This window comes from Ananas comosus, linkage group 2 (genome assembly GCF_001540865.1).
Source record: "Ananas comosus cultivar F153 linkage group 2, ASM154086v1, whole genome shotgun sequence".
Lineage (NCBI taxonomy): Eukaryota > Viridiplantae > Streptophyta > Magnoliopsida > Poales > Bromeliaceae > Ananas > Ananas comosus.
Window position 1 is genome coordinate 1384252 of NC_033622.1, and position 19673 is coordinate 1403924.

At 34.2% G+C, this 19673-nt stretch overlaps 1 protein-coding gene and 1 non-coding gene across 5 annotated transcripts; both read right to left on the bottom strand.

Annotated features, from left to right (window-relative positions):
• TRNAE-CUC lies at positions 1442-1514 on the bottom strand. Its single transcript has one exon. It is a non-coding gene; the product is annotated as a tRNA-Glu (tRNA).
• Positions 2090-12727, bottom strand: LOC109706468 (5'-nucleotidase domain-containing protein DDB_G0275467). Of its 4 annotated transcripts, XR_002215205.1 has the most exons (15): positions 12568-12724; positions 12439-12484; positions 12158-12349; positions 11917-12053; positions 11663-11812; positions 10936-11037; positions 9632-9796; positions 9359-9469; positions 7573-7667; positions 7057-7189; positions 5145-5234; positions 4374-4418; positions 2860-3180; positions 2431-2735; positions 2090-2292 (listed from the first exon to the last, which is right to left on the bottom strand). XR_002215205.1 is itself a non-coding variant. In XM_020227290.1 (14 exons), exons 1-14 carry the CDS (start codon positions 12619-12621, stop codon positions 2706-2708), a joined length of 1671 nt encoding a protein of 556 aa, XP_020082879.1. In that variant the 5' UTR covers positions 12622-12724; the 3' UTR covers positions 2090-2705. The 4 variants fall into 4 exon arrangements, 3 of the variants coding, with proteins under 3 accessions (XP_020082879.1, XP_020082880.1, XP_020082881.1); XM_020227290.1 differs by having other exon boundaries at positions 2090-2735; XM_020227291.1 differs by having other exon boundaries at positions 2090-2735; positions 7066-7189; positions 12568-12723.

Genomic DNA, 19673 nt, shown 5'->3' on the forward strand with positions numbered 1-19673 from the left:
AGATAAGATCAATGGGAGATAAACCAAATGATCCGCTACATAAGCAAGGAACTATCTGGTATTTTGCATGAGATCTCTAAAAACAAATATAGAACATCAATTTTTTTATTTTTTCAGAATAAGATAAGTTATATTTTAAATAAAATACAACATTTTCAAGAATCATCATAAAGTGTTATTGTTTGGTCACTCTACATAACCAAAAATGTGATGGATAATGTGTAGATTGTTTTATTTAGCTTATCAATATAACAAATCCTGCTAATGTATATTACTAGACTCATTTCAATTTTTTCAATAATATGGTATCAGAGTTAATTCTAAACCTTCTTGTTTTGTAAGATCCTAAGTTCAATTCTCACCTTAGACATTTAATTGATTAAAAGACGAAGATCGTAAGTTCAATTCCCACTTTTGACGTGTAATTGATTAAATTTTTGTAGTTATATAATGCTTTGAATCCCAACCTCTTCCCTCATAACTTTTGAGTGTAGTTGTTTTTTTTTTTTTTTTTTTTTTTTTTTTTTGGAGAAATAAGTACATTCTATCCGTTTCGTTTATTTCATTTAAAATTAAACTTAGCTGGAAATGTGAATCGATCAGAATTCGAACTTAGGACCTCGGGTACCAACCATCAAGCCCTTTGCCACTTTTGAATGTAGTTATTAATACATACTCCAGGGCTCAGTTCATCTTTTCGGTAACATAATCCAACCTAGTATAATATGATATTATCTAATAATAATGATAATCAAAATCCCTCAAAAAGGAATAAAAATAGCCAAACAAATTGGCACCAAAAGAGATACCGCACTCGTCACACTAAATATGTGGAGAGTTTGGTTGTTTATGCTCATAGGAAGTAATAATACACTTATGCACACACTATAAATTAAGATGATTTTTTTTTCATCAAAAGATTTTGTACCTTCATAATTAACGCGACAACTCAACTAAGAAGCATGCACTTCGGATCGAATATATCTGGTTCATTACGATCTAATAAAAGTATATACTACGTGTGGTATATACTTTTGCGTTTTGAGTACGTGTCCAAGAAATGGGCAGAGGTAATTGTTGATTACAAGATTTTTAATTCTGGATTGAGTGGTGACAAAATTTTACAGAAAAGTAAAGTTGTATATGTGGGTATAACTAACCTAATACAAACCTTGATGATCTGTATACAGTGGCATATTAGATTCACAGCTTTTTGCTATTTACCACATTATTGGATGCATTTAAATCCTTAGCCATTTTTTAAAGTTAAAACTGTAAAGAAAAAAAAATCCAAAAAATCCTGTAAAAGTAACTATTTTTGTTTACTAATTACCACATTACAGGTACTTCCTACGTTGGATATTTGTAAATCCTGGACCGTTTTGAAGGCTATATATATATATATATATTAGAGAGTTCGAAAATTAAAAAAACATTAAAATTCCGTTGCCGGGACTTGAACCCGGGTCTCTCGGGTGAGAGCCGAGTATCCTAACCAACTAGACTACAACGGATTTCATAAAAATGCCACGGATAAACTTTATATATACATTTTAATTTAAAAAGGTGAAATGAATACGATTGGAGCAGATTTGCTGACTTCGCGAGACGCTGAGATGCAACAAAACCGCACACAACCTCTTCTTCCTGGAAATTATTGTAAAAAAATTACTCCAAAAGGCAACAATATTTCAGCTATTTGAAGCACTTTGATAGCAACTCGCAAGAGTGAGTGATTCATCCGTTTAGTCAATTAGGAGTTCTTCTTTAGCGAACACAAATTTTGATGGAACTACAATCTAAACCTAACCAAACAAAATCTATACAAAACTAAAAACGAACCCAACTGAAATAATTCGGCAGACATTATGCTCAAACTTCACCGGAGAAGAAAAATGAGACCAGCTACATAGAAAAGAAATAGATAAATAAAAAGAATAAGTTTAAAGTAACTGGGTGCAAAACAAAATCACAAAACACAAACATAAGAAGACAATTAGTGTTTACTCAAAAAAAAAAAAAAAAAAAAAAAAGATCACAAATGGTAGATATATTTCTGTAAGCACGAGAATTTGGTGAAAAGAGGAAGTACACGATAGAACTGGACATTCAATAAAAAGCAGTTGCCTGATTCACAACATTCGCGACAATTAGATATAAGTTGAATCAGTGAGCATCCAGTAGAACAAACCTTTAAAAGGCCAGTAAACGAGAGATTTCGATACCGAAGATAGGTGGTAATCATGTAGTAGTGTAACAGTAATCACACTACAACTTCTATTTTTGATTCCCCTGCAGGGTAAGGATATAAAATATCACAATTTTTATGGAACTGACACGAGAATGGCCTAATCTGGAACAATATGAAAGGAAAATGTTAGCTTTTTCATCCTAACACATTTGAGCCAATGTGAATGCATCCTCACTTACCATCAAATCCTTTAATCTCTTGAATGAATCATGTACACAGCAGCTGCCTTTCCAAACAAGCAGCTGCTCTTCTATGCATGGTGTAAAAAATGCTTATTTTCAGCACCCCTCGACCCCCGTCTCTGCCAATAGAGAGGCAAAAAGAATCACACTTCTATTTTCCTCGATGATGACGTTGATTGTTGAATTTGACTTGCCGGAGTATCGGTCATTCATTTTCTCATGGAGATTAAACCAAAATTAACATGGCTTTTCAGGAAAAAGGACAGAAGAAGCTAATGTGGCTTAAACAAGGTTGACGGAACCTACAAAAAATCACAAAGTAAAACAAAGAGAGGTTTCAGTAAATGCTTGCTTGAAATTGAAGATCTAGAGCAAAATCTCAAAAAACAAAAGTTTATCTGAAACGAGTGAATCAAAATTTGTTACCTTGACATGATGCGGCATGATCTTTATATCACAAGGCACATGAAGCCATGCATCGGGAGTATATAACATGAAATTCTCGGGCTTGCTAGTATAGACATCTGCATATTGATGAATATGATAGGCAAATGCCGATTCCTGACCAGTGTCTGTGAGGAAGGTTGCACCGAAAGAGCTATTGAATAGGCTCCGCATTATATCCCGGCAGTGCCGCCTGTGCATATTCAGATCATCCATCAGCTTTTTGTACGCTTGTCCTCTCTCTGTGCTGACTACCGTAGCATGAACTTTCCCAAGCAATTCTTGAATTATATGAAATTGAGCCTGCAATCCAGGACACAATCAAGACATCTAAAAATGGTGCCTCGAGTTATATGCATGACTAACTAAAGGTGTAGAAGAGAGTTAACAAACTACAAAAAGTTCTTGATTCTGATTGGTTCCATGATCGTAAGTTTTTAGAAGATTATCGATTTTATAGATGCAAGTCGAATCTAGCCTGGAATTAGTTTTGAGTCACACTTTTCAGGGGGGTAGACCTCATCAAGCTTAGATTCATCTATATGCCTAACTTAACTGTTAGGGTGAGCATACACCTAAACAGTACCTATAATCCGTACTCGATTTGGGTCCATGCACTCATCTGAGCGTGGGGTTCACATACAGGTGTGTCAGAAGTTACCAAATTCAGAACCAGATCAACAGTACCTGTGGTTTTAAAATCTTTATACTCTTCCCTGGCCTGTGCATAATGAAAGACTTGGACAGGTCAAAGTTGCGATTCAATATTTGGGGTCAAGTACTAGTTTGAACCAATGAGAGTCAATGACAAGCATAGCTGCATTTATTTTATGATAAGATATTGGATCCATTATGCATTAAAATACAAGGCATTAAAGGAAAATAAACAACCAAATCCAGGATAACCGCAATCTCAACCTACAATCAATGAATAAGTACATGCCACAAATAGTAAACGTTGAAATTTTGCAGAATAAAGTTACAAATAAACATCTTTTTTAAGCCTCAGCAGACACTTTGAATACTATGAACTACTACCCAACCTAGACATGGAAAGATGAAAGAAATAATAATTGATCAATGAAGTTTGTGCCCATGGAGAACTGACATGTTTCATGGATGACAAAGGGCATTCAGTTTCAGAACATAGTACAACTAATTTACAGATATAGTTTGAATCTTGCACGACAGTCAATAATGGCCCTGTATACAACTAAAGGGTTCGATCGGAAATAAAAGAAAACCAGTGATTTTCTCCCATCCTCATGTACCAATGGTGATCCAGAAATTGCTTTTGTGAATTACGTAAATATGAAGTTCAAAGAGGACAAGGCAACACTGCTATAGACATGAGCCATGAGTGAAAACTACACTTGAAAATAAAGCACAAAGAGACCTTATAGTCCAAAGATAGTACACCTAGTTAATGCAGAAATTAAAACTAGTCATTCAAGATATGAAGAGTGAAGTGCCAGCATAATAGTCAACATTTCTACCTGTTTCGTTCGATATCTCTCATCATTCTGGATCTGTATTTCATTCTGCACAGATAAAGAGAATATTCAGAAGAAGTTAACATTTTTATAAGAATAATGGATTTGACAATAAATCTAGCAATCAATGTCAACAAAGTACTATTTAATAGCATAATCACTGGAAACTTAGACCATCAAAACCAACATGCTTTTAGTATCACCAGTCACTCCCCCCTGTATGTGTACGGACCTCTAAGTACCAAATTAATCACAGACAAAAATTAACCATGGCCTCTACACATATTGCATGAATAATAACAAAGGCATGTTACCAATGAATGATAACTTACTTCAGTATCTACCTTTTGCACAGAAAAAGAAAATCTCATCAAATCTGCAGAAAATCCAACCTAAAGTAGGAAGGCATAATCTTCTATTTGGATCAATATAAATGGACCGCTAAATATGGATCTCTTACTGTCTCTATAATCTAGATCGAAATGAGTCACTAGAGAGATAAAGATGGAATGAAAATTGAAAAATATTTTGGATCTTAATCTTTGATAGATTTAGAGGGATTCGAAAGGTCAAGTCCGAGATTGTTCAGCCAACTTTGTTTGCGATAGTGAAATAAATCAAGCTCTGAAGGAAAGAGAAGGAGGATAATTTTGAAACAAAATATAACCTCCTAACAAGCTCTTTTATATAAATATGGATATACCAATAGATACTACTGTAGATAAACAGTCTCTCATAAAGTATTACTGAATCAAAAGAAGAAAAAGAGCAAACCTCAAGTTCATGAATAATGGCGGCTGTTCGCCAACCAGCTTTTGAAGGTCCTCTGAGGTCACTAAACAAATGATCACCAAAGTATATCACCTAAGACAGGTTAAAAAAAGTCTTTTAGGTGCATGTATGAGAGGATAGATCAGAACAAAAGCAAACTAAAAGCAACCCCAAGGAACGCCAATCATGCCAATCATGCTAAGTTTCCTGCGTACCCCTTTGCAGACATATTCCTCTTTTTTTTTTTGAAGTTAAAAGAGTTGATGTTTCGCTTTCTAGCTTATGCACTTGGATGAACAATCCTGAATTTTTTGGCAAATAATCATTGAAGATAAATATCTTCGGATGCCATGCCTTAGGTATTAATGTTATTTATTAATTGGAGGCTTGACATTTCCATTTACCAACATCTAGTAACAGTGGGATTTGTCAATATAACTGTCTTTTGTGTTTAACAAGGGAGCACACCTGGGGAATGGTTTGCCAGCAACAAATTTTACTGGAGATAACAATATGGTATGTCTGTTCCAACAATACTAAAAAGATGGTCCGATTATTTTTCATGCACCGCATTATCTCACAGCCAGTTTCAGCGAACTTGTGCTTCGCATCAAGTGTATAAGAAAAGCAAAAACTTGAGGTTCAAGTGCCAAGAAGTCCTTCTAATACCAATTGTTATCCTGTTTGCAATTATTAACTATATTTAGGACATGTTTGGTTCATGATTGGAATAGGAATGGAAAATGAAATTGGATTGCTTCAGAATGGGAAATGGAATGACGAATCATCCAAAAATGTTTGGTTCATTATTGGAATGGAAATCGGAATAAAAATCTAGAATTTTTGAGAGAGGGTTTTAATTAAGAGAGAGGGAAGTGATGAATGGAGAGGATGGGAAGTGTTGGTGAAAGAGGATTTTGAGTAGTTTACTTTGTAATGGGCCAATCCGGGATTCAAAGCCGGATTGGACCATAAATGGATTTAGCCATTGAATGGGAATCCGATTCCTAGAAAACAAACAACAACTATCGGAATCAATGAATCTCATTCCGATTCCATAGTCTAAAATAGCTGAACCAAACATGCCCTTAGTGAAAGCCTGCCTTTGACACAAACAACTTCACAGGATAAAGAAAACTTTCCTACTGACATCTTTATGACAGTATGCTAAAAACTAAGCTTCAGATAGGGCCTGGGGTTCTAACAATTTGAAGGATGACTGCTGATGGTCAGCATTATATATATCACTGTAGTATGACTGGTGTAAACTATCAGCATTATAAATAGCTGTAATATGCCAAAATAAACAAGATCACCAGGTGGCAACTTCTCTATCAGCACTAAAGGGGGAAGAGAAAAGAGGTTTAGAACAAATAACTATTCAATAAGGCTGTGATGGCATATTAGAGTAATTTTTACATTAAAGTGTGTGTATATAATGACATAGCATTTGATTAAGCGTTTAGGTCAACATATTGAAATTTATTCCCACCAATAACATCACAAGATCATCTTCTAAGGGCAGATAAGAAGGAAACAGACGAAATTTGCTGGCTAAGAGACAACACCAGATGAAGCAATTAAGATTCTTTTCTACTAGACTAAGAAGAAACTCTCGAATGCACAAATTAATCAAAACTCCACTTGAAAATTATCAATAGACATATTCTAAGCTTATTTGTTGTTTCGAATTTGCTTCATCAAAATTATTATGGCACGCAAAAGGAAGATTGAATATCCAGTATATGGAAAATAAATGTCATTAAAAATTGGCAAAATTTGTTCACTGCAAGCATAAAATCTGGGCAATAATCAGTTAAGAGAGTGGCAGTCAACCAACAGGAAGGAATAAAAGACGAAATAATATGTTAGGTGAACAACTATAATAAACACAAGTCAAAGTTATTGTATTAGCTTTGCAAACCTCTGGGCCTTTCCACTTTGTGATCTGTAGAAATGATTTGAGGCAACCATGGTAATACACTTCATTCGGGAGAAACCTACTAACTGCAGTGAAAGCTAGAGTATCCCTCTCAATATCATAAGACCTACAGGAATTCACCGAGAAGGTTAAATTCAATATGGCACATTCGAACAAGTATAAAAGTCGAGGGATTCAAATTACTGATGCTTATTTTCCAACAGGATATGGATGCAAAATCATTATTCTTGTACTTTCTCCTATTATATTAGCAGTTGCTGCTTGAGAAAATTTAAAAAAACAACAAAGTAAAAGAAAGTACAGGTCATATCTCCACCGCCGTATGGTCCCTGTGGCAATAGTAATCACAGAAAAGATACAAACTATCAAACTAGAGTTTCCTTCTAGCAACAATTTATGGTTCAACAGATACATAAAGAAATACAGAGAAAGACCCAAAATAAAATAAAATAAAAGGAATAAGCATGTAAAAAGTTTCAAAAGTACAACCTGAATGGGTGCTCTGAAGTATAGAAACTTGGCTTATTAGCTTGAGCAATGACAACATCAAAAAGCTCCCTCCAGGATCTTCCATCCCTGTAGTCCTGTTCAACCAATTGGTCAATAATCAATAGGAGCAATTTGCAGCATAGAATGGATAATTGAAACAATAGTAATATATATTTTTCCTAACTCTGAGAAATTGTTCATAGATATATATTTTGAAGAAAATACATCATGGTCTTATTCTTGGAAATTACATATGGATTGACAAACAAATATAGATTTAAACACTGTCAAACATTGCTTATTTTCTTTAAAACAGAAATAATCCATATTACGTTAGCCAGAAATTTGCCAGTTATTTAATATAAACTTGATAAAGACAAACTTCCGCTAAAATAAACTTCAGAAGAACATAATAAATGCCTTTGGTGTTTCTCTTTGTTTAGGGAACTGGGATTAAGCAATAACTGCAACAAAGCATTGACATATTCGGGATTTAGCATATGTGCTTAGAAGGATTATTCAAAGAAACAGATACACTCTGCTCCATTCTCGAGTTCCATGCTCATATTGGATAGGGTATGGAAACTAGCATGTGCAATCAAAAGATGTTATAAAATAAATATAGCAACACACAATGGAGATCATGTTGGTGTTGGGCTCCTAGAGTTATATTGCCTAAAACAGCTGAAAAACCAAAACACAAGAATGCAGAGAAATTTTACAACTTAATATGTATTATGAGATCAATATTCAACGGGCAGACATTCCAATGATAAGAACATCTTTTACAATCCTTAAAACTTCAGAATTTAGATACTGAGAAATTATATAAATTAGTTAACCATAGTTCCCAAATTTACACTAAGTTTCTAAAATTAAAAGTTAAGAAGCCTCTATTGTGCATCCAGGTAAATAGGTCATAGTGGATTAAAACTAAACAGATACCAGTTTATTTGTGATACCATTCTAGATAATCTGTGGCTTATATAAATCAGGTTCATGTATGTTGAAAGCATGCACCCCGCTAGGGTTTTCATTAGTTTTTATAAACAATGTATAAGAATAGTCATGTAACAGTCATGTGACTTACTAAACAAATAACATATAAAATGTATACAAGAAATATACTCTTAACATATGTAAGAACTGCAAAAAAAATGTACACTAGCATACATATATATAATTATATCTAACACATCGTATTTACAGTAATGAGGAAACTACTATGTCACATTCCACGGCCAACGGACATTAGAGCACAAAAAGATGCACTGAATCAAAATCGACCGGATCATGCAGAGGGAAAGCAAGTAAATAATAAATATGAAGACCATAATGAAAGAATATAGTAATAAATCAGCAGGGAACTTATATACCATCAAGGTAAAAAGCTATGATGCACAGGGTATGTTTGATAACTTTGAAGTGAAAGTTTTAGTTGTCAAAAGCATACATACATATAAATATCTTCTATCAAAAGAATAATAAGAAAGATAGACATATCAATAAGAATATACATACAATGACATCAACCCAAACATCACCTATACATATGATATTTCATCTAGCATAGTTGTGCTTAATTGCGAAAAAGATGGAAGGTGCATATAAATAAATATCTTCTATCAAAAGAATAATAAGAAAGATAGACCTATCAATAAGAATATACATACAATGACATCAACCCTAACATCACCTATACATATGACATTTCATCTAGCATAGTTGTGCTTAATTGCGAAAAATATGGAAGGTGCATATAAATTTAGGTAAAATGAGGAAGCACCTCTAACATGAAACGCATTCCACCATCCACGAAATAGAAAGGTGAGTTGGTCAGAAGGAAAAGTTTCTTCCCCTTCTCCTTAAGCTTTTGTAGAAACTGCAAGACTTGGCTCTGCAGGTCAGATATAATAGTTTAGTCTTGCATGCTAGATCTTCAGCATAATAGGTGAAATATCATATACCCACAAATGATCTACATAAGTTTAAGAAATCAATAACTACGAAATATTTGTCAATAACAATCACAGCAAAGTGGTAAATATGTGCCACTTACATTTTTCACTAGGTACTTATGAGGATCAGACAGAATTGTCCTATGTAACAGGCCGCTTTTATGAACATGCTGAATAGCATGGTTTACATCTTCATATACATAGGAAGCATCAAAATCCAACTTAGCATCAACAAAATGCTGGACGATATCAGCAATAAGGCATGCCTGTACGCAAGCAAACATTTATTCTTCTTCAGATAGCAGATAAACAATGCAATCATGTAATGCCTAACCTAGTTGGAATGCTAAAGGAAAAAACCTCTGCATAAAACATCTCTATATACTACCAAAATATCATTCCATTTAACAGGCTATATAGTATATCCATTTTAAGAGAAGTTAAAATACACTTATTGTACAAGCAGTTAGGCCGTGAGTTAGTAAAAAGAGGAAGAGGAAACCTGAGCTAAGCAGTTCTAGAAAAGATGTTTGAGTTAGAGAAATGGAGAGAGGAAATGTCGCGAAGTAAAATTCTAAAGCTTGACAAATTAAAATTTGAACTTACTAGTATTATAGTCAACTGTTATGAGAATAACTAAAATAACATCCCCAACTTAATATTATCTAAAACAAGAGTATAACTTAACATATACAGTCCTGCAAATCATATGTTACTTTGCTAGTGCCTATAAGCCTCATTTCTGAACTGATCAGATGTGTAACACTAGCAAATATACTAGTTAGTGGAGAGAACAAAGAAAATCAAACCACCAGCATGTACGAAGTTTATTATTGCACTGCCAATGTAGTAGAAAAGAATGCAGGCAAAGTTGGATGCCATTGACATTAACCAACTAGGTGACAGGAAACAAATGGTGAGAGTTAAGTGCTTGCTTAGCCTAGCTTATGAAATAGCTTCTCTATTTCAAAGCTTCAATCAAGTGCTTGGCAGAAAAAAAAGTCTAAAGCTTTTGGTATGGTGGGAAACTACAATGAGATTCTAGGCCCTAAAAGAAGGTCCATTATGAAGTTTTCTATTTTGTTGTAGTTGGAAGGAAGTTGTTGCAGAATTATTTATGAAAAAGCCATAAGCCATCAGTACTTTTTCGAATAGGTCTACTAAAATTATGGCAAAAGCTCCAGCAAGCCAAATAGGAAAGTGCCTAATATGGTGCTTTATTAATTGGATACCATAATTAGATACCATTAACAGACTGTCAAAACAACTGCCTCATTCTAATGCTTCATTTCTCAGTTTTCAAGTTCCAAAGAGGCTGAGCAACTTACTATCTAGAGAAAGGAGAAAATAGGTTGAAGATGGGCTAGAAAAGCAAGGAAAAGTAAGGGGCATAGTCAACATTTACCTCACTAAAGCAAAAGAAATCCATCAGACCCACAAGTCTAAGTGCTTGATCCCGGCCAATATGCCGAGTGCCATATATTTCTACTATTTTGTCCACGCTAAGCTGCTTGCAACCACCACAAACATCACAGTTAATTAGAAGATAATGGTAAATCAGCCAATTTCTGTTAATCTATTTCAATATATTGATCTTCATTATATAGTAAACTGATGACGTTGAGAAAAGAAATGACAGCAGAACTATGTAAAGTGTTTTTGGAAACACAAATATATAGGAGCTTCAAGAAACACAATTATGTAGCAGACCCACAACAGGACTGATCAGCAACAACAGAAAGTTTAACTGCAGAAAGTGACAATACTTTGCTATTGAGTTTTGAGTATTAAAAAAAAAAATTAAAGAACAAGTAAACTTCACTAGGTGATGAGAAATTAACCTGTAGTTTACTAGTTTTATTACTATATTACTAACAGCTAAATTTCAAGATTAAAGTAACTTTAGTAGCTAATTTGCTGACATTATTTTATTAGCTTTTATTATGTGAACAAATACCTAATATACATAAGCTACAGAAACATGTGCTGGTTGATTCTTTTTAACAAATCTCAAATCGCTTAGCTCAAAGCATTTAATGCCAACATAATCGCAATGCTAATTAAGACTTTTTTCTTCAGCAGAAAATTGCAAGATTCCGTACATTTCTATGGCAGATAAGTATATTCATTACCTTTTTACGTCCGAAAAAGCAACCATCTAGCTCTATGGACCCAAAGAAATCAAGCTTCAGAAGGCATCCGTTGAGTTTATCATAGTACAGACCCCTGATTGGAAATTTGGGATCATACTCAAATTGCAAGCAGCTCTCAGGATACTTCAGCTAAACCAACCAATTCACAGGCACAAGTTCATCAAAGACTCAGCCGCAACAATAACAACACAACTTAAATACTAAAATAAAGAACTTAAAGATGGTCAACTAACCTCATTAACAAGGTGCTTCTTTGCCAGGTCATAGATCAAAATCTTGAGATTTTCGGAGTAATGGGCTAGCGTGTAGTCATAGTCAAAACCGTAAACTTGTATTGTATCCAACCTCACATTCTTGTTGACGTAAATACCTAAATTCCCCCTCAATAACAAAAATTGTCACGTTCAAGATCCATTCGTTACAATCTTTCTTTGTCCCAATATCAAGATAGAGAGAAAGATAGAGAGATAATACCTTCCGGATTCATCTTGGGTATTTCTTTGAGCACCTCAGGAATGTTGTCAAAGTTCCTCTTTGCTTCCTCGAACTCACGCTGAATCCTCTCGATCTCATCGTCAGCTCCAGCGGTGCTCGCGGCATCATCCGTTGTCAGCTCCGGAACCAGAGTTCCACTAAATCCACGACGAAACTCCCCAAGTCCAAACCCTAATTTCCAAAAGAAAACCAGCAAATTCTTAAGAACTCTCTTCAAACCACTCAACACCACATCAAGGGGGTAAGATCCGAGCACCAACCTCTCTGACTCCTCCGATGCGATGAGCGCGCCAAGACGGACGGTTTCTGCGGCAAAGAGATGGAAAACAACGTAATCGAGAGACTAATAGAGAGATCGTGAGGCGAGGAGAGAAGGGTATTGAGCTTACAACGATTGGATTGGAGGGGGAGAGGAAGAGGCGAAGAAGACGAGCTCGTAGCATCGCCAATGGAGAGAGAGAGAGAGAGAGAGAGAGAGGTGGGGAATATGAGGACGAGAGCGGGAGAAGGGATTAAAAAGGGTTGGGTTTTGGGAATGAATTGGAGTTCGGGGTTTTTATCGATTCGAGGATTCGAGTGTGGGGTAGGAACCTTGCAAAATTGCAAGGGATAAAATTGCATTCGCAGTCCATAAACTTCACTCTCGTTTACCTTACGCCCTTGAACTTTTAACTTTATATTTAAATTCTTTTTCTTGCTCGAAAGTTTTCATTTTAGTCCTTAAATTACTCAATCAGCTGGATTCGAATCACTCAAAAGTAAAGGTGCGAGTCAACTTTGATTCGAGAGTAATGAAAAAAAAAAAAATCACTAATAATTATTTAAATTCAAATATAAATCATATATTTATTTGATTAAATCATAAATTTAAAATTTATATTTATATATAAATCATATAAATTTATTGGATTAAATGTAAAATATAAATTTTAAAATTCAAATTTTAATTTAATAGTTCTATATTTAAATTTTGACTCTGACCTTGAATTTGAATTATAAAGTTCAAATTATAAGCTCAAATTTAGATTTAAATTTTGATTACAATTTTAAATATCAAATTTAAATTTCAATAAAAATTTATTTTTTTAATTTTAATTTGAACATGATTTCAATTTTGATTTTTCTTATGAACCAAACAAATTATTTTTTTGTTATTTCATTTTCAATTCCGATCTATTTCTATTCCTATTTTCATTTGGATTCTTCTTTTTGAACTAAATGTGTCCTAAAAGTAAATGTAAGTAGCCGCACATGGTTCATAATTATTTGTAATGCTCTTGCATTTACAACACTATCGGTCCTCTATCTATTTTATACTTTGGAATCTAGCCGTCTAATTTCTAATTTAAAAAAAAAAAACATTTAAAATATGATATAAACTCAAGAAACAATAAATGCATGATGCATAAATGTACAAATATACAAATCTAGATAATAATTTGTCCTTCAAATAGAAATATGGCTAAAATATAGAAAAAAAAATTAAAATAAATATTTTTTTACTTTCTGTTTTTCTGACTTTCAAAAATTTAAATTTGTTTCCCTCAAAATTTTAAGTCGATGCATTTTGTCCCTCTGCCAGGTTCCGTCACTCTATCTTTTTTTTTTCTACCGAAAATATTCTTAAAAATAACACAAGTATGTTAATTTTTTTTTTTATGAAATAAGGAAAAACAATTTAGCTATTTTGCCTTCTCTATTAACGCTACAATTTTTAAAAATATTTTTAAAATTTTAAAGGGACAAAATGTAAATTTTCAAAAGTTGAAAATAAAAATAAAAGAACAAATATTTATATAAAAATTTTCTATATTTATATAAAAACGAGTATTTGTATTTTATCTATTTTCTGTATTTTAGCGTGTTGTTTGCAAAATTTACGCAACCTTCTAGAAGATTCAAAGACAAATCGAGTACGCTTTTGTTCGGAGTCGTTTTCACCTTTTTTTTTTTTTCTTTTTTCTTTTTTCTTTTTTCTTTTTTCTTTTTATGAAGATGCATGTATAGTTGCTGGTAAGCGTTAACTAACTAATATTTCAAAAGTACATGCTCATAAAAAAAAAAAGATTCATTGTATTTAAAAATTTAGCTACAGTGCTCATAGATTTTGCTTTAACTTGATATATCTTAATATTTAGGTCTATTGTTGGGTATGATTGTAAGCGCTAACTAACTAATATTTCAAAAGTACATGCTGATAAAAAAAATATATCTGTCGCATTTAAAAGCTCAGCTACAGTATTCACCGATTTTGATCTAACTTAATTCATCTAGATGTTTAGGTCTCTTATTGGGTATCTTGTAGTTAGATTTTTTTTTTTTTTTATAGACCACATCACAAGTCAACTTATTATTTTTCTGAATCTATTAACCTATTTTATTTAATAATAAATAGCCAATAAAATGCAGGGACTAAACCCTAACTTTTTGATCGGCCGTCCAGAATATAACTAACCAACCATGCTGGGTGACGTTAATAAAAATTTTGCTGCAAAAATAAAAATGTAGAGAGCGTAACGTGACGTGTCGTTCTATTGGTTGGATTAAGTTGAAAGAAGTCAACCAATTTGTGCATGATGATTTTAAAAGTTTTTTTTTTGTGAATTAGAGTTACTATAAAAAATTATTTTTTAGTCATTATTTATTTGTATTGTTATGAAAATAAAGTTTTTCTCAGTTATATTATTTATTTGGCAAGAATTTATAATATAAAAATTTAAAGTGTGAGAGATAAATTAATTATTTTATTTTGTTTTTTACCTTTTTTATCTAGATGGCTTCAACTTGGGTTGCACCAAAGTCAATTATGCTCTTGTACGGAGTTTGAGTTTCAAATAAAGGTGTAGTTATGATAAAAACCAAATAACGAAAATAGATATTTATGGCGAAAAATCAGTTCACCCCGCTCTACTTTCAGTAAAAACATGAATACAGCATATTGAATACTCCACAATATTTTAAATAATAATTTCAATTAAAATGGTCTAATCAATTTTCAGAAAAACATATATATACATATAGTGCAGAGCTACTATGCTTTCAGAAGAATAAAGGGGTTGGTGCTTCTGACTTTTTAACCTTTCGATCAAGGATTGTATAGTCGGGATGCTAGTGGTCCTCCTTAGGATTGAGTGGCTTTTCTAAGATAATAATATTAATCCAAATGTAAGAAACAATAAAAAAGATGGCCTTTTTGCATAAAAAATTCACTTATTTTGGGCTTTTGCAAAACCGGGTCACCTTTTTCGTTTTTGCAGATTCGGTCCGCTTTTTCAGCAAACTGACCAAAATACCCTTATTACTTTTTCTCTTTCCTCTTTCTCTCTCCTCTTCGTTTCTGTCATTCTTTTTTTTTTCTCGCCGAAAAAAAAAAGGCGGACCGTCGCCTTCTTCTTCACCGTCGCCTCCCTCCTCACCATCCTTCTTCACCGTCGCCCCCCTCCTCACCCTCCTCTCCACCGCCCACGACCCCCTCCTCCTCTCCTCCGCCGCCGCGGACCCCGAGCCCGATCCCATTGCCGTGGCGGCAGCGGCCGCGGCGAATGGGGTCGGGTTGGATGCGGAGAAGAAGACAACGGCGAAGAAGAAGAAGGGGAGGCCAAGCGACAGGGCGCAGGAGGGGGAGGCGGAAGCGAATCGGGCGCCGCACCAGCACCGCGCGTGTTCTTCTCCGTCGGCGCTGCCCTCCTCCGCGCCGGCAAGAAGCCGCCGACCAGGCGCTCTGCTTCTCCCACACGACGACGTCGAGACGCCGCGTCCGCCGCCGACCCCGAGCCCGATCCCGTCGCCGCAGCGCAGCGGCCGCGGCCGCGGCGAACGGGGTCGGACTGTTTTTTATTTTAAACTGCATATCTTTAACAGATATTTATACTGCTTCTCCTTTGTTGCACTGTTTCTCCTCTTGTTGAAAGGAGAAAACAGTGCAACAAGAGGAAAAACAGTGCAACAGAGGAGAAGCAGTATAAATATTCTCTTAAATGGGTGCAGTTTAAGATAAATGGGTGCAGTTTTTTTTCTTGTTGCACCATTTTTTCTCTTGTTACACTATTTTTATTTTTAACTACACATCTTTAACAGATATTTATACTGCTTCTTCCTCTTGTTGCACTGTTTTTTTCTCTTGTTGCACTGTTTCTCCTCTTTAAAGAGGAGAAACAGTGCAACAAGAGGAAAAACAGTGCAACAAGAGGAGAAGCAGATTAAATATCTCTTAAATGAGTGCAGTTTAAGATAAATGGGTGAGTTTTTTTTCTTGTTGCAGTATTTCTCCTCTTATTACACTATTTTTTATTTTAAACTACACATCTTTAATAGATATTTATACTGCTTCTCTCTTTTTGCACTGTTTCTCCTCTTATTGCACTGTTTCTCCTTAAAAGAGGAAGAAACAGTGCAATAAGAGGAGAAACAGTGCAACAAGAGGAGAAGCAGTATAAATATCTCTTAAATGGGTGCAGTTTAGATAAAAAATAGTGTAACAAAAGGAGAATTATGCAACAAGAGGAGAAACGATGCAACAAGAGGAGAAAACAGTGCAACTTTCATTTAAAGAGTGTAATTTTTATCTTAGTGGGTGCAGTTTATATCTGAAAGAGTGCAATAAGAAGAGAACATTGTAAATATCTTTCAAAGAGTGTAATTTTCATTTAAAAAGTGTAATTTTTTTTTTAAAGCTGCAGTTTACATCTTAAGTAGTGCAACTTGTAATTTTTTGTAGTTAACGATACAATTTCATCTTCATCCTTTTTTTTATATAATTTTTTATCTTTATTTTTTTTCTGTTTTTTTTTTGTCACCCTCTCTGTCAATAGCCACGGTGTCGGTGACGACGCCGCTAAAGACCCCCCACTCCGAGGCTGCAGCGCCGCAGTGATCTCCACGGTGTCGGCGTCGGTGTCGGCGAAGATGCATCGTCGTCGGAGGCAGCAGAGAAGGAGGGAGAAGGAGAGACGGGAAGGGCAGGGAAGAGCGAGAGAGGCGCCGTCGTCGAAAACTGTGGAGGAGAGTCAGAGAAGAAAAGAAAAGAAAAATGCAAAAAAAAAAAGTCACAGTCCGGCCTTAGGGGGATCGGAGGCGAGGAAGGTGGGGGCGCCGGTGGCGACGCCGCTTTGTCTTCACCGCTCTTTGGGAAGAGAAAGAAAAAAAAGAATGAGAGAAAAAAGAGAAAAGAAAAAGGTATAAGGGCACCTCCGCTCCGTTTTCGCCGCTCTCTGGGAAGAAAAAGAAAAAAGAACGAGAGAAAAAAAAGAGGAGAGAGAAAGAGGAAAGAGAAAAAGGTATAAGGATATTTTGGTCAGTTTGCTGAAAAAGCGGACCGAATCTGCAAAAGCCAAAAAGATGGCCCGATTTTGCAAAAGCCCAAAATAAGTGGATTTTTTATGCAAATTGGCCAAAAAAGATTGATTCAAAGGCCAAAAAGTTAGAAACACCAACTCACTTGTACTTTCCAAAAAGTATAATAACCGTACTATTATAAAAAATACTATCAATACACCCTATAAGGCTTAGTTTGGTATTGAAGCCTATCAAAGGCTATTAGATAAAATGGAGTTGAGAAAAAAACATATAGGGATATGCTTTTACATTTTCCGGTGGGACCGCAGAAAATATATCGTAACTGACTCATTGCGATATAGGGAACGCAATATTACGTACGGAAACAAACATGGTACTTTTCCGACGTAGTTTCTCACCACACGAAACGTTATCTCCCCGCAATTCCAAACGAAGCCTAAGTAAGATGTAAATCTTATTTAAAGACATAAAGATTTATTTTTAATTTTGTAGTATTCCAAAAGAAATAGATAAAATTAGTAAAAGTGTTATTAGTCTTTCAATGGTTAGGTTATAAAATTTACTCTATTTTATAGGTGTACCAATAGAATTATTTGTCATGGGCATTACCAAATTAATAATATTGAAGAGTTTTTTTTTTTTTTTTTTAAATCCATGGTCACAACCTTTTTATAAAACCATAAGTCAACTTTGGGTGATGTATGTCCCATTGTCATCGAATTGAGGAGAGGAAAATTATGACTTTTTATTTTGTTTAAGACATCAAATGAAACACAATACATAGAAGGACCGCAGAAAATTATGACTTTTTATTTTCCGGTGGGACCGCAGAAAATATATCGTAACTGACTCATTGCGATATACGGAACGCAATATTACGTACGGAAACAAACATGGTACTTTTCCGACGTACTTTCTCACCACACGGAACGTTATCTCCCCGCAATTCCAAACGAAGCCTAAGTAAGATGTAAATCTTATTTAAGGACATAAAAATTTATTTTTTATTTTGTAGTACTCCAAAAGAAATAGATAAAATTAGTAAAAGTGTTATTAGTCTTTCAATGGTTAGGTTATAAAATTTACTCTATTTTATAGGTGTACCAATAGAATTATTTGTCATGGGCATTACCAAATTAATAATATTGAAGAGTTTTTTTTAAAAAAAAAAAATCCATGGTCACAACCTTTTTATAAAACCATAAGTCAACTTTGGGTGATGTATGTCCCATTGTCTCTTACATCCAATTGAGGAGAGGAAGGGCCTCAAATTATGACTTTTTATTTTGTTTAAGACATCAAATGAAACACTATACATAATTACATAGAAGGACCTGTTGCACTCATGGAAGCCAATTCCACCTTTTGCTCCACCTTTTCCATCTTCAATAGAAAAGTCAATTATATCGACCGTTCCTGAAACAAATGGCAAAGGCTTGGCAGTGGGTACCCGAGGTCCCAATCACAAATCCTAGTTAATTCACATTTCCAGCTAAGTTTATTTCTAAATGAAATAAACGAAACAAGTAGCGTACTACTTATCTCTCAAAAAAATGAAAAAGAAAAAAGTCAATTATTCAAGGAAAAACAATTGTCACAACCCCTAAACTTTTGCCCAATTTACATGTCGATCATGTGGCTTTTATAATATTTTGCTCTGATGCTATGCTGCTCAAAAAATTGATTTAATAGCTAGAAAAAAAATTCATAATTAGTTTTAACACATTCCTCATTCCTTATTCTTGTATTAATTTTTGAAATTTTAGAATGACATGCACCAATCTCATTATTAATTATAGTTTCAATAAGAGATAGGATGTTGAGTAAATTATTAGGCAACTGCGACCAACATAGTGATTTGCCAGATTCAAATGTTTTTTGTCTCCTCCATGAACACTTAAAAAAAATAATGATAATTAAATATATTAAAAAGTTAATCAGTACAATTAAAATTTTAAAAGATTGAATAACTAACTTAAAATAGAGAAAACTTTAAATACCACCCATGTGATTTCGCACTTTTTTATTTTCGTATCATGTGATTTAAAGTGTATTAATTTAATACCCCGTGATTTTTTTTCTTTTTATTATTCCCTTCACTAATTTTTTTTCGTTAAATCAGTTACAAAGTTAAAACTAAAAGATACTCAAGTAATTATTCGATCAACGTAGGTGAGGTATCTGAAGTTTTTTGTATATA

Bases quoted from the DNA above. Each gene is read 5' to 3' on its own strand.
- LOC109706468 (XM_020227290.1), bottom strand. From the start codon at position 12,621: ATGCTACGAGCTCGTCTTCTTCGCCTCTTCCTCTCCCCCTCCAATCCA. The intron at 9,797-10,935 runs GTAAATGTTGAC...GCTTGCGTACAG, and splicing joins ATTTCTTTTGCTTTAGTGAG to GCATGCCTTATTGCTGATAT. The intron at 5,235-7,056 runs GCTAATACAATA...AACCTGTCTTAG, and splicing joins AAGGCCCAGAGGTTTGCAAA to GTGATATACTTTGGTGATCA.